The sequence below is a fragment of the Perissodus microlepis genome, chromosome 1, assembly GCF_051167445.1.
Source record: "Perissodus microlepis isolate ML-2025 ecotype Zambia chromosome 1, ASM5116744v1, whole genome shotgun sequence".
NCBI classification, from domain to species: domain Eukaryota; kingdom Metazoa; phylum Chordata; class Actinopteri; order Cichliformes; family Cichlidae; genus Perissodus; species Perissodus microlepis.
Window position 1 is genome coordinate 32,486,861 of NC_140461.1, and position 14,852 is coordinate 32,501,712.

General features: G+C 39.4%; 1 protein-coding gene across 1 annotated transcript in view; it reads right to left on the bottom strand.

Annotated features, from left to right (window-relative positions):
* LOC146394112 (protein kinase C-binding protein NELL1-like) overlaps nucleotides 1-14,852 on the bottom strand; it is a 292,613-nt gene that overhangs the window by 218,681 nt on the left and 59,080 nt on the right. The window contains exon 4 of the mRNA XM_084952387.1: nucleotides 7,834-8,004. Within this exon, the coding sequence (XP_084808513.1) occupies nucleotides 7,834-8,004 (171 nt within the window). The remainder of the gene's footprint in view (nucleotides 1-7,833; nucleotides 8,005-14,852) is intronic.

A 14,852-nucleotide genomic window follows, 5' to 3' on the forward strand; every position in this document is an offset into this window, starting at 1 on the left:
ACAGAACAGCACATCTTAGACTAAATGTCTGTGACTTTGACTTTTAGTGAGACTATCATTGTAAGTTATGATAATGAACTAAAAGTAGAATGGCAATGACATCATAGTGATTGGAGGATTCAGTTGTGCGTCTACGTAGTGATGAGGTTTTGTGTGGTGTACAACTCTGATGAATGTGACCCTGAGAGAAGGCAAAAAACAAACAAACAAAAAAAACTGTTGACATGCAGTCCGGGGTGTACTGCTATTTTTTAAAGCACCGATACACAAATGATATTTACATACGTAAGAGTTGTGGCTTGTTTCTAAGGTAATTGCTGATCCTTGAGACAACTTTAAATACTTTCTTCAAGAATAACTGATCACACCAAAGATAGTCTTTGAACAGTTCATTAAGTCATTGCTCTCTCTGAAGCCTCGTCTTCTTCTTGGGTTGTCTGACCCTTTCGTTGGCTACGACAGACCACATTCTGCTCCTCTCCCCACATTTACCTTATTCTGTCTCATCCTTATTCTTTCCATTTCAGAAGGTTATAGCCTCATTACTATTTGGTATGGTGGAATAACAACTATATAATTAAGCAGCTGTTTAAGGGTAACCATACTACCTGAAGATAATTTATATTCATTTACATATTTACATGTATTACAAGTAAAGCTTTTTTCACAGCATGTTCTCAGTCTTTCAGAATAAAAGTCTTATTGTGAAATTAAATGAAATCAAACTGAAAAGCTTTTCCTTTTAAAGGGCTACGCAAAGTGTCAATGGCAGCAGCCTTGTGCGAACTATATTTAGCAGTTGAGCACTATTAGAGGAAATGTCATGTTAAAGTAAATGAATGGAAAAAAGGAACAACAAAAGACTCACAACATTACTGTTTTTTTATATTGTTATTTCTTTTTTTGGATATACATCAGAAGTATAGTGGTGATAGAGCCTTGTGGTGTCATAGAGTACTCCTTCTGCCAGGCCCAACCCAGATAAATGAAAGAGTTCCTACACGGAAGTTCATATAGTATAAAATCTGAGCCAAATCAAATATGTGGATTCATTCGATGTGATGACCCCAAATGAAAAAAAGTAGCTGCCAAAAGTACCTTTAGGTTAGAAAAATACAGGTAAGTTGTCTTTTTCCCCTTTTCAGTATCTCGTTTTTGTCAGTTTTAACAACAACACAAGTCTCACTCTCATGTATCTTTCATATATAACCGTTTCCTTTGGCTCATGATCCTTTCAAGGTTATTCTCTATCTTTTATCTGGTGTTCACAGATGTATCTAAGAATCAAGAGACAAGTGAAATTGTTCAGATTCACTTAATGTTTATAAGAAGGAGTGTAGCTTTGCCAGACTTGTAAAATAAATCTCCATGCAACAGATTGGGAGCATTTATTAGGTTGTTATTGAAAGAAAAAAAAGATGTGAACAAACTGTGCTGAGCCAAGCTGATAAGCCTTGAGGCAAGCTACATTAATCAATGCACAGAAGAAGCATAATTACTGACAGAGACTGAGTATTGTCAGATAAGATGAGGATGAGTCCACAGAAAGAGTTCACAGCAGTACACATGTGGAGAAAGAGAAAACACTGAGGTCAAGCACTTCTAACCCTGGATTAATCTGGATTTATTAGTGTAGACACTGTTAGGTCAACACCAAACAATTGTGAGGTGGTGATCAGAGCAGAGCAAACATTTAAAGTGACACAGTGTTGGGTCTTTAGAAGACCTCAAGAATTAAGCTTTTTTTTTTATTATGTCTGATCATAGTCCAGACGAGAGCTTGGACACTAAATTTCAGAGCTAAATTTATATTTCAGTCATTTGAGCCAAAGTGATAAATCTAACAAACTAAATTCAGACAAATATGGGTTCATCTGGGTGTCATTTAGAATAAGCTACATATTTTCTAAAGAACAACCAGCCATAACACACAAATGAAATGGAGGCAAGAATGGATTGATTTTGTTGTTAAAAGGATTGGCTGGACGGTTGTCTGCTGTAACTTAATGGATACACTGTGTGGCAGAAAGCCTATTTCCAAAATCTCTGCATTGGAGCAACTAAGATATATATTTTGTGTGTTTGAATGACATAATATCATCGCGCTGTCCTGACTGAACAATAATAATGAGGGTGAAAAATCCTTATATTTACCTCCAGCTCCAGTAACCTGACACCTTCAGAAGTATTAGCATTTTTTAATTTAACATTTAGTTATCGTGGTTTATTAACCAAGTGTTATTAATTAGCTATAAAAAGGGCAATTCCCTCTTAGAGCTGTCTGTCAGGAAACATATAAAAGAGGTATATAAAATAGGTAGGACCTACATTAAAACATGGTCTATGTCTATCTGATGTCCCCTACTAAGTAGTACATACGAGTTCAACATCTATACTTTGATATCAATGTTTTCCTTAAAATTACTAATATTAAGTTTCACTATTTTTTTTTATCTTTGTGATTGTCAAATCAGTCTGAAATCTCAACAGTAATTACACTGGAATCATTTCAATTATTATGTCATCAAGGTGTTTTATGGTTAACATTATCATAACCATTAGAATTCATTTAAGTATCATATAAGTATCCCGGACGAGCCCCCACTTATGTTACGACCCGGCTCTGCTAGGTGACAAGGGATGTAACATAAATGAGTCCACAGGCAGGAGGGTTAAATAAAAAAAAGAAAATAGAAAGTTTATTACCACAACTGAACACCGTTCAGTGATCGAAACAAACAAACAAACAAATTGAAACAAACACAACAAATAACTCATATATTCAAAAAACACTAATAAAACGCTAATCATCTAAACACCTCACAGGCAGCTACTCAAAAACAAAGGTTCAAAGGCAGCAGTATAAAGGCAAAGGCAGGAGGGACAGTCTACACAGTCTGTTCACATCAACAAGTGCCCCATGAATGAAGAATCCTCAGCCTTTTATGCTTCCCAGTAAATGCAGGCAGGCGCGTCATTGGTCCGTCGTGTTCAAGGCTCCTGCAGCAGCCAATGGTGTGTGTGGACTGGCACACTCTGATCTGCATGAAGTTGGGCGGGCATAGGTCCCTGGCCAGCCAATCACCCGTGAGTCCTAGAACGCTTCGATTTCCATAGAGCAGTGGTTCCCAAACTTTTTTTGCTGGGCCCCCCTTTGTTTTACAAGAAAAATGTTTGCGCCCCCCCCGCGTGCACGCGCGCACGCACACACACATCCTCCAACCACACACACCCATATTTTGCTCCATTGTGGTTTATTTCACACCTCAAACATTTAGTAAACAATTAAGCAAATACAAGTAATCAGCAATAAATTACAGGTAGTAAGAAAATAAACTACTAACTCTTTTACGCTACGTCCACACCTACACGAGTATTTTTGAAAATGCAGCTGTTTCGTCCACACGTAAACGGCGTTTTGAATCACTGAAAATGGAGATTTTTTTAAAACTCCTTTTTTTGCGTTTACGTGTGGACGAGGAATACGGAGTTTGTCACGCAACGTCAAAGGTATGTGCCTTTTTTCACGTCACACTGTGCGCCACGTTATTGTTTACATGAGATGAATTGCAGAATGGCAGATAGTCAGATTAACAGTATTTTGTCTCTATCTTCAGGTTTTACACGCTTACATATACACACGCAGTTACTGTCCCTCCATTTACAAAGGCAGAGGCGTCACGATGTGATTATTTTACGTGTAGTTGTTTTTTTTCCTGTGTAATAATATTCAACATTGCTATCAATACATTTTTCAAAAAATGTCTCTCTGTGCAAAATAGGTTTAAAAACATAAACAACTGTGGGATACTGTTTGTCCGTGATTTGAACCGGGGGAACAAATCGTGGCAGGATCAGCCTGATATTATTTATATCCCGCTGTAACTTTACTGTATAAAGAGCTAACATCTCCATAATGTCAGCAGTAGTTAGTCATTATGAGAAGTGTTTGTGAACTAAAAATCACGAATGTGGGATACTGTTTGTCCGTGATTTAAACAGCCCAGCGCTGCTTCTGACGAAGGAAAAAGCAATTCTGCAGGGGAGACCTACCTTGGTCCTTGTGCAGGTGAAACCAAAGGGCAGATATGCTTCACCATATTTTCTAGTCTTTGGCTTAGAATGAAGTTGGTTTGGAAACATATTCAGCGATGCTTCATCTCCTGCTTTGCGTTTCTGTAGGCGCCCGTGCTAGCAGTGTCCAAGCGTTTTGTTTTGTTCCCCCCTTTTCATCCCGCGCCCCCCCTGCCATGGCTCTGCGCCCCCCCTAGGGGGCGGGCCCCACACTTTGGGAAGGTCTGCCATAGAGGAAGGCGGGGCCACCTGAGGCCAGAGGCCATAACACAGCTATACCGTTTAATAACTTCAAATGTGGCATAATATATAATCAGAACTTTATTATGCAGCACTTTTCCTGGTAAACGTCTTATGTTTATTGACAGGCTTCATCCCACTTTGTATAGTCCACATGTTCTTCAAATAATATTTTCCTCTTTTTCAATCAATCTTACACAAGGACAGCAGAGGAAGAAAGGAAAATTCCATGAATTTTCAGGACTCTGAACCACCATCAGAGTAATTCCAAATCCTAACCCAAGGTAAGAGCCCTCCGTTTGGGCATAGGGACCTGCACAAGGAAGTCAAATAAGATGACATGTAAATGCTGAAGCTGCTACCCTCCACAATACCAGAGGAATTATAAGTATAAGATATGGAAATGAGTTCAGAAACACATAAAAAATATTGTTCACATGGATCTGTCAAACTTCATGAAGGGACAGCAGTATCTAGAGAACAGGGCAGTTATGAACAAGTCTTGTTTCCCAACTTGAACAATGTCCAAAATATGCGTAGGGGAACATTCGGTTCATTTAAAAAATTATTATGGTGATGAGCGATGTGGGTCAAAGACATTTAAACTGTGTCTGAATACATTACTGCAACTGAAATTATTATTTTAAAGCCATTCATCGGAGCAAAAGCAGGAGAATGAAACGTAACACTGGGGAGGGTGATATTAATTTCCTAGAATGTCCTTTGGTAACCTCCAAAGAGAAGGTACATCAAGTCTTCTCCTTCATATTCAACCGGCAGACATGAAGGTGATATTAATTTTTTTTTTGTCTAATGCTTGCCAATAAAGCAAATCAGCATATTTCCCCCCAAATAAAACGATGTCTTTAATATTTCATTTATAATTTCTTTTATATCATTACTCTTTGTACTGTAACTCTGAGCCTTATTGCCTTACTGATTTTGCAGTTAAACATGAGTCTATGAGACCCAACAACATCTTGTGTTTGGCTGTAAAATAGACATCAGTAAAGAAAAAGCCAAAGGAACACTACAAGTTTAAGTCCACCCGAGGATATGACAATAAATTGCTCCATCTCCCATTTACAGACACTTAAAAGCATTTAATGAGCCTTGAAATCAATAGAGTGTGGTTTAGTGCAGAAATTATACTCTTAAAAATTCAAGGCTAATGGGTCTGCTAGTTTGAATAAGTAAATATTCTTAACACGAAGAATATGAAAGGCTCAGTTTGGATGGATATGAATATGCAATTTTTATTTCTCTTGTTTTGTCAACGCAGATTTACTTCCTGACTATTATTCTTTGTCTAAGTTTGTGTGGCATTGAGTTAATTTGTATTATTATTCTAAACAAACATGAAATATAACTGTACCTTTGTGATGAAAACTATCCTGCATATAAATCAATACAGTGTTTTTCTGATTGGTCATTCATTGATACTAAAGTTTTTATCAAAAAAAAACAACATACAATTTCAAGCTTTATCAATGCACACTTACAGATAAAAATATCTAATAATGTTACAGATAAAAGTCAGTGACATGAAAGTAGATGTACAGTAGATTTTGAGGGTTATCATTAGTTTTTTTGTTTTTGGTTAGACTGTTTATTGCATAAACCTTTTGGTTTCTTGTATTTACCCAGCACTGGTGATTTAAAATTATCTGCCCCAAAGATGCACAGGCAATTGCACTTGTAGATGAAAGTCAAATTTAGCGTATTGTAAAAAAGGCCGAATTAACAGTTGTTCTGTTTTTGTTGTTTGACACTTTGACAGAGCCACAACTAGGTTTCACCGTGTATTCTGAGATTATGGTGGGAGAGGAGCTGATGGTGACACCTGGGGCAGCTGGGAAAAACATCCCCTTGTTAGAGCATCACAACGGACTAAAGTGCGGTGTTGTTGCTCAGATGAAAGACATCATGAGCTGTGATTGCTACTTTAAAGACATTCTGAAAACTGAGCGGCAGGTGGCTTTAGCTGGCATTGCTGCAGATGACAGTGAATTCAGATGAGCAAACAAAGGTAAGAGCTGAAAGTGTCTGCTGATGAGGTGGTTAACCTGACCCAGACACATGGAGTAAGTGGCTTGGTAAGCATGTTGACATTCACACTCTTTCTTGCCTTGACATTACAGTTCTAAATATAGGCCTTCAAATTCCTTGCATGTCTTGGTAAATGAGAAAAAGGGGATCAGTGCAAAGTTAATGTTTGTATTGCTGAATGACCTGATTAAGTACATACATACATATACATACATATATATATGTGTATATATATATATATATACATACATATATATATGTGTGTATATATATATATATATATATATATATATATATATATATATATATAGATAGATATATCAGATTTTCAGAAAACTTGATCTCTGGCCTTGACCTTGAGGTCGGGATCACTGAAATTTTTACTCATTTAAGATGTTTGGCAGATGCACCTGTGCTATGAATTTCAGTATCCTACATCACCTTGTTCTCGAGTTATCACATTCACAAACTTGGGTGTCCACACTGCCCACCCGCCTCCCCGGCAGGATGCCCATCAGCCTTTCACAGCTGAGGGGGTAAAAAAGCATTAGTGACTAGACTCTGTAAAAATGAGCAGGATTTAGACACAGTCACAGGCACTTGCTCAGACAGTTACACTAAGTATCAGGCTTCACTTTTATACCACACGCAGCCACAGCTAATGACTAATAGCACCAAACCAACCCATTCAATTTCACTGTATTAATTACATCAGCCCTGCTCAAAATAACAGCATAAGCAAAACGTTTTGATTCAAATTATGTTTTGATCTTTTTCCATCCAATAACACTCTGATGCCCTCCTTCATCTTCACCAGACTATCATCAGAGAGACAGCCACTGCAGTGATAATTAATTGACAAACCACCAGCCTGATGGGTATAATAGGCATCTGGGAAAAATCAATATTAGAGCGCAATCCTCGCGTGCATCGTACCGTCTTTCATCCTCAAGTGGTGACAGAGCATTACCTCCACTCAAATTTAGCCTGCTTGTTCTGTCTAGCAACTGTATTTAAAAAAAGGACAAGTGATGCCTTCATGGGTCTCAGGAGAGAATGTGAGGCCTGAGAAAGACTGTCACAACTGAAGTGCGTGTTTACAGATCAGCCTCGAGTGTTCTCTTTAGATAAGGGTATTCACTGGCCAATCAATGCGGCGATTATATCATTGGTACCTTCCACTTCATTAAACAACGGTGTGAGCTGAAGACACATCCTATACAGAGACACACAGGATGTTATATCAGTATACAGCCTTTCTCTTCGTGAGTCTGTCCTTGAATGTTTTACTGTCAGCCATGCTAACACCCTGCTCTCCACAAGGAGAATGCACTGAACAAATATTTACCCTGATAAACACAGGCAGCTCATTAGACATGTCACTTAAAAGGAGCATGGGAAAAATTACTCAGCACAGTCTCTTGTGACAGAGATGTGAAGGTGCTCGAGAGCGGTATGTGTGTGTGTTACCTGTTACAGTCAACGTGCAGAAGCAGGTGGGAGGCACTGATGGTAAGGGCGATCTTGTGCCACTGGCCATCAGCTAGGCGGTAGGGGAAGGATTCAGAACGTGGCTTGCCTTTGAAGCGGTAGTGATAGCGGATCTCCTCTCTCACCCCGCTGCTTTCCAGCTCAAAGTAGCTGCAGGGGGAGAAGTCACAGGTCACAGATGCTCAGTTTCCTGAACAAAGGAAGGGGAAACTCAAAGAAAACACATTATGTGTACGAGGTTTTATCCAAAAGCAGGTTGGAAGATTTTTCTAAACTTTTGTTTAACGATAAGGATGAAAATGATAAGAATGATATTTCCTTTTTGGTTTTGGAGAAAGTGTTATGGTAAGACTTGAGAAGACATAGCAACAGAAAAGGTAGATGGAGAGTGGCTCCAACGCAAATATGGCTGGATCACTATCTATTCCACGGAAATGAGTATGCGACCCAAATATGGCTCTATCAGGCACCAGAACACAGGTGTCTGTGTCGCCCTATCTGAAAGTCTCAGAACTTTCTGAACTGTAGAGAAGGAAATTTATCCATCACCCTGCTCAGTACATAGCAACTCACAACTCACAGCAAAAATACCCCCAAGAGAGTAATTGTGCACTGTAAAAGTCTCAGTTTTCTCTTGCCCAGACCATAACACATACCCAGAGTTTAAAACTAAAACTGGGTCAGCAAGAAATTCTAAATTTTGGTGTTTCTGAAATGGCAGAGGAGAGTGGACCTTGGGCTGAAATGCGGCTGAAAGATGGACAGATTGCTCGGTGTAACCTTAAAGCACAAAGTTCATCTAACAAACAAAGATTGTGGGGGGGGAGGGGGGGGCTTTCTCTCTCAGTTTTACCTACTACCCTCACTTTGCAGTGTGACTGCAGGCATTTAACTTTAGCTCTTCTCTGCACCATGTGTGCTCTACTCTCCACCCTCATCAGGCACGCTAAATTAAGAGCCAACCAGGCACAAACAGCAGCAGCAGCCCAAGAGCCGCAGGCAACAAGTCGTGACATTTCAGCTTCCCTGCGGCTGAAAGTGACCCCAGCTCTGGAACCTCTGGCCTTAAGCACACATACCCATTCACACACAGAAAGTACACCACATCTGGCAAACACAGCTCTCTAATATATAACCAAACATAGCCCAGAATGTCACCTATCCCAATATATTCAGAAGCAAAAAAACCAACCCAAAAAACACAGACTCACACAGGGATCAAGCCAATCCAATACCAAAGCTCGACAGCTCTCATGCATATTTATGAAAAGGGAGAGTGGACCTACTCCACAGAATATCAATCGGAATTATGGGGCAGGAAGAGCTCAGAAGAACTTGACAAAAAAAAGAAAAAGTGTGCACACATACTGTAACTATGTAGGCGCAGTGGGTCAAAGTTGAACTGAGAAGTCAATCTATAAACTGAAGAACGCTTAAAGGATTACACTCCTGTATGCTGTAGCTTTAAGGAAGACTGACGCTGCCACCCACATGCAAAGGAGCTTCATGAATGTGTTTTTCTTTTAATGATGTCATTTTGAATCCAAATGACATGCATTTATTTGGTATTAACCAAGGCAACATTATCATATCATAAACAAAGTTATGAGAGTTTACACAGGGTTTCAGATTGGCTGTTGCGTGAGTATTGTAATTAAGTCATGAATTGCTTGGCATCAAAAACCCTAATCTTTCTCCCAACACCAACCAAAACCTCAGGTTAATGAAAATGGACTGGCTCTTATATAGTGCTTTTCTGCTATACAACATGTCTCATTCACCAGTGCATTTATATAAGCACGTTTTTCTATGTCTGAGTGCTACCTAACATTTACACACCTTCACACTCTGTTGAATGCATCGGCAGCAACTTTGGGTTCAGTATCTTGCCAAAGGACAACTCAGACCTGCCAAAGATCAAACCAACAATCTTTTATTAGCCGATGACCTGCTTCACCTCCTGAGCCGAAGCCACCCTATAATGTTAGGTTGTAATAACAAATGCATCTCAATAAATGTACAAATAAATGAACTAAGTCACTGAAACTTGGTGAAAATAGACACTAAAATTTATTTATTTAGACTCCATCCCACATAGCAAGCAGGTCTGGCCCAGATCTGGTATCAAGCCGGCACTGCTGGTTGACTTCTGGTATGATAAGACATATGTCATCCAGATATGGGCCAGGCCTGGGATAGATGGCACTGTCTACGTGATGGCATGCAATATCTGGCTCGATTGTGGTCTGGTTTATGTGGCCAAGGCCCATAGAAAACAGGTCCGGCCCGGATCTGGCATCAAGCTGGCACTTCTGACTGACCGGTATCATGGCAGAGTGTATGTCAACCAGATGTGGGCTAGGTCTGGCAATGATGGCACTATTTATGTTCCTATTTTTCTATTTTAGTTAGATGACCCAAATGCCATTTGCAATACTATACTGCTATGGTAGCCAACATTTCAAATGCAGGTTTGACAGGTTTGTGAGTGTACACTTTAACCAAAACCTAGTGACGGTTTACTCCTCTTTGCTGGTGGGCGGCTGTAGCTCAGGCGGTAGAGCAGGTCACCTACTGATCGGAAGGTTGGAGGTTCAATCCCTGGCTTCTCCTGCATGTCAAGAGTGTGAATGTAGTCAGGAAGCACTCAGTTTAGAGAAAGTGTGTGATTGGGTGAATATGGCATGTTGTATAGAGCTCTTTGAGTAATAAGGGGGAAAGGAAGTGCGCTATATAAGAATCAGTCCATTCACTATCCGAACAGCATTCTGTCATCTTACTTTTGCACTATTATGTTCCGGCACATGTTGCTATTACATGGCTTGATTAAGGTACACATTAGGCTGACATCTGGGCCAGCACAGGGCCAGCAGTGTGTTTGCAACTGGTCCGTGGCTGCACACAACTTACACATGGCCCACATACTGCAAAGAATGACGCCCTTTTGGTTCAAATTATTTAAATGTCTTATCTTAGAAGTTCCAAACAAATAGAGTACCTTTGTTAAGTTGAATGAAACATTTGAACTGCTGCAACAAAACAAGAAGACAAAGGAAAGGAGATGGTGATGATCAGTACATGCTATCTTAGGGTTCAGCTCAAACCTCTTCCACACGGCTAATGATGGCCCATCAACCCCCCACACAGCAGGCTGAGTTAGTGCTAAAACAATTATCATGCAGTAATTTAACAGGCATCATGAGGAAATGTTTTTCTACAACATTAAATTGCATTTCCACACTTCAAGTAGAGACGGCTTCATTACAAACATGTGTGCATGTGTAAGAGAAAGGGTAGGGTGGGACTGGAAGGTTGACTTTGTACAGCGTGTCACCTTTTGTGGAATTAAATGAATACATCACTCTAGGCCTACGACGGGCACCAGCCTGACAGCCCGACTCCATCATGCTGCAGGACACGGAGCCACTGATACTTGTCAGCTGGAGAAGAATCATTTGCATTGAACGAGGTGCAAAAAGAGAATGAGAGTGCTCCAGCTTCGCCTCTTCCACTGATGGAAGCCTCGTCTGGGCTTCAAGAGGCCTGAAATCTCTGAACGAGCAGAAATCCTGATTTGACTCATGAAATAATCATCAAAGGCATTAACTCCACTTCACAGCGAGCATTTATTTTGTGAAGTATTTAGTTGTAGCTATTGTATTCTCGCATTACAGCATATTTAATGAAGGGGAATAATCTATTGGCAGGCAGTCCATTTGTTATGAGCAGCGCAGGCTGACAGCTAATAAAAATGACATATCTGTTTTGGTGCTCTCTGTACAAAATATAAAAAATGAGCCTTATCACCATTTAAATGCTTTCTTTTCGTTGCTGATCCCTTAATAACCACCATTGTACAAAGCCACTTTTTTTTTTAAATAATAGAAACTGCCGTGCTCAAACAGACGCCTAATGTCAGTATACATAGCTTTCAGGGGGAAAAAGTGTTTGCATATCAAACAAAAGTGAAATCTCGTTGGCAGGAATAGAGGGAGGCTTGTTTTTATTAGAATAAGTTTAGAGTTGATAGTAAAATATTAGACATTACAGATCCTCCATTTTCTGAACCTAAATAAGTTGCAGGGAAAAATTAACTTCATGAAACAATTAAAATTTGTTAAGATATTAAAGGGCAAGGCTTAAAACAATCCCAAACTTTGCTTTATAAATTAAAAAAAACAAGTACATGCCATGATTGAATAGCTAATAGAGGTACTTTTAGCAGTACTAGCTCAAGTCATTGTTTTCTATATTAGTTTATCAGTTTCTCACATCATTCTGGAGGATTTTTTTGTATAGCAATGCTTCTGTTATTTAAATCAGGTTAAACTCTGAATTTTGAGGGCTATCGCAATACCTCGATTATTTTCTTTTTCAGCAGTTGTGTTTTAGATACAGAAGAGTTCCTGATTGACACAATGAATTAAACCTGAAACCTCAAATTGTTAGCCCACCACCACTGTGCTTTACAGTTGGTATGAGGTGTTTGTGATGATATGCTGTGGATTATGGCCAAAATCACCACTTAAGTCCTGGCAACCCTTCCAAAGAACTCATGCGTTTTCAGTGTTTATCTAAATGCACTGTCGTGAACCTTTAACATTAGACACACGAGCTGAGGCTCGCAGAGTCTGTCAAGAAGTGTCTTATCTCCCGAGACGTTCAGCCCTGGGAAAATTGTGTATTAACACAAGACAAGCTCCAACTTCTGCTTTTATAGTGGTGTTCATTTCTAATAATTACACTGTAATTCCATAGAAAAAGCTGGAAATTTACCTATTTACAAATCTGTAGAGACATAGAGCAAAATGAACATATTTACCCTGGTAAATATGGGACCGTACACTGATTGACTGCTGAAGCCAAAAACTACACTGCTGAGAGAAAAAGAGACTCAAACAAAGTATTACATTTGCAGACTACAGAGATAAGGTGGAACAGCCTAGTGTGTGAGATATTTCTCCCTGGGTTTGCAAAAAAAACAAAGAGTCCAGTGATCCATTATTAATTTTGAAAAGAAAAATGCTTTGAACCATATACACTACTGCACAGTGAGAATACTATTTTGTTGGGCTCGCATCTCACTGTCAAGAAAGAAGATCCAGTTATCATTCATATATTCTGATGCCCTGGATGTTGAAGGTAGTGTGAAGAGACACACAGATAACATAAATAAATTATTCTGCACACTGACACATGGCACAAACACTCAGTGATTGAAAGTACTCTGATATATTTTTCTCTAGAAATTTCTCATGTGCCTTAAGGACTGTAAGTTCAGTCCTTGTACAAGGTCTTGGTCATCGTATCTTAAACCTAACACACGACTTGAATTATATCATATAGAGCATATACTGTAAGAGTTTCCTAGTTCTTGTTTGTGGGATCCTGAATTATAATCAGATTTCTTCAACTTCTAAATGTGCAAATTTTCCTTTGCCATGAGCATCACAAACAAAATTCGATTTGCCTCCACTGTGCTACAAAATCCAATCGATTTGATTTTCATATTTATCTGTTAAATGTTGTACCACTCAAAAGTTTGTGGTCACGTAAAAACGTGCTCACATTTGTTGTTTTATACAATTTAACACACTACGTTGTCAATAATAAAGAATAATTATTCGAATCATTAATCATTTATTATCTACACAAGTGTACAGCGGCTACAGTGTTCTAATGGCAAGTTGTATTATGTTGAAAGGAAACGTTTGGGAAAACATTTTTTGTGTGTTGGCAGAGTTAGCACGACTCTGGTTCTGATTAAAGAAATTCAAATTCTGCTTTTCAGAATTTGACATTAATGCCAGAATCTGAGACTTATCTGCTGCGTCAGTCTCTGTGGGCACTGTGCATACTGCCCTTTTCATGTAGTATTACCAACTGCCTCTGACCAGAATCAAAAGAGAAGCTGGAAACATTGGTGACTAAAAGAGCAAGAAGACAACTACATCAGTTTGAATTATATAGTATCATATATCATATGCCCCACTGCTCATCATCTAGCACCTTTATTATATGGTACTCATAAGAGACAAGAAAGTAAGCAGAGTCAGAATCAGAATACTTTAATAATCCCTAAGGAAATTATGTGGTTACAGTTGCTCCAAGATAAATAATATAATATATTACAAAGTTTACAAAATATAAAAAAAATAGCTCTATACAAATAGCTCAAGGTGGTGAGAGGTGAAATCTATATGACTAGCATTTTATTCTAACTTGTAAAACTTTGTTATTTGTTATTTTTACTGTAGAGCAGCGGTCCCCAACCTTTTTTGCGCCACGGACCGGTTTCTGCCCGAGAGTATTTTCAAGGACCGGCCTTTAAGGTGTCGCGGATAAATACAACAAAATAAAACTAGTACCGGTACAGAAAAAAGAAGATTTATTCATAACACACGTGAAAAGACCCAGGAAAACCGAGTTAATGATAAAAACGATAACAAAATAACACTGAAAACCGATAAAAACCCTGAAAACCATACATTTCACACCTGAGCCTCAACTCTCGCGGCCCGGTACCAAACGACTCACAGACCGGTACCGGTCCGAGGCCCGGGGGTTGGGGACCGCTGCTGTAGAGCATGTGCAAAAGGATGTAACTATTGCAGTGCGTGCAGTGTACTACATGGAGGAGTTATACAGACAGGAATGATTTCCTGTGTCGTTCAGTGGTGCATTTGGGTAATCTCAGTCTCTCACTGAGAGTGCTCCTGTGACCGGCCAGCATGTCATGGAGTAGGTGGGAGGTATTATCCAGCATTGTCCTTATCTTGGACAACATCTGCCTGCCCAACACCACCTTAAAGGAGTCTAGCTCCATCCGCACCACATTGCTGCCCTTGCGGATCAGTTTGTGATTGCGACCCTCAACCTTGCTGCCCCAGCATACAACAGCATAGAAGATGGCACTGGCCACAACAGACTCGTAAAAAATCCTGAGCATTGGCCGACAGATGTTTAAAGACCTCAGCCACCTCAGAAAATAGAGACGA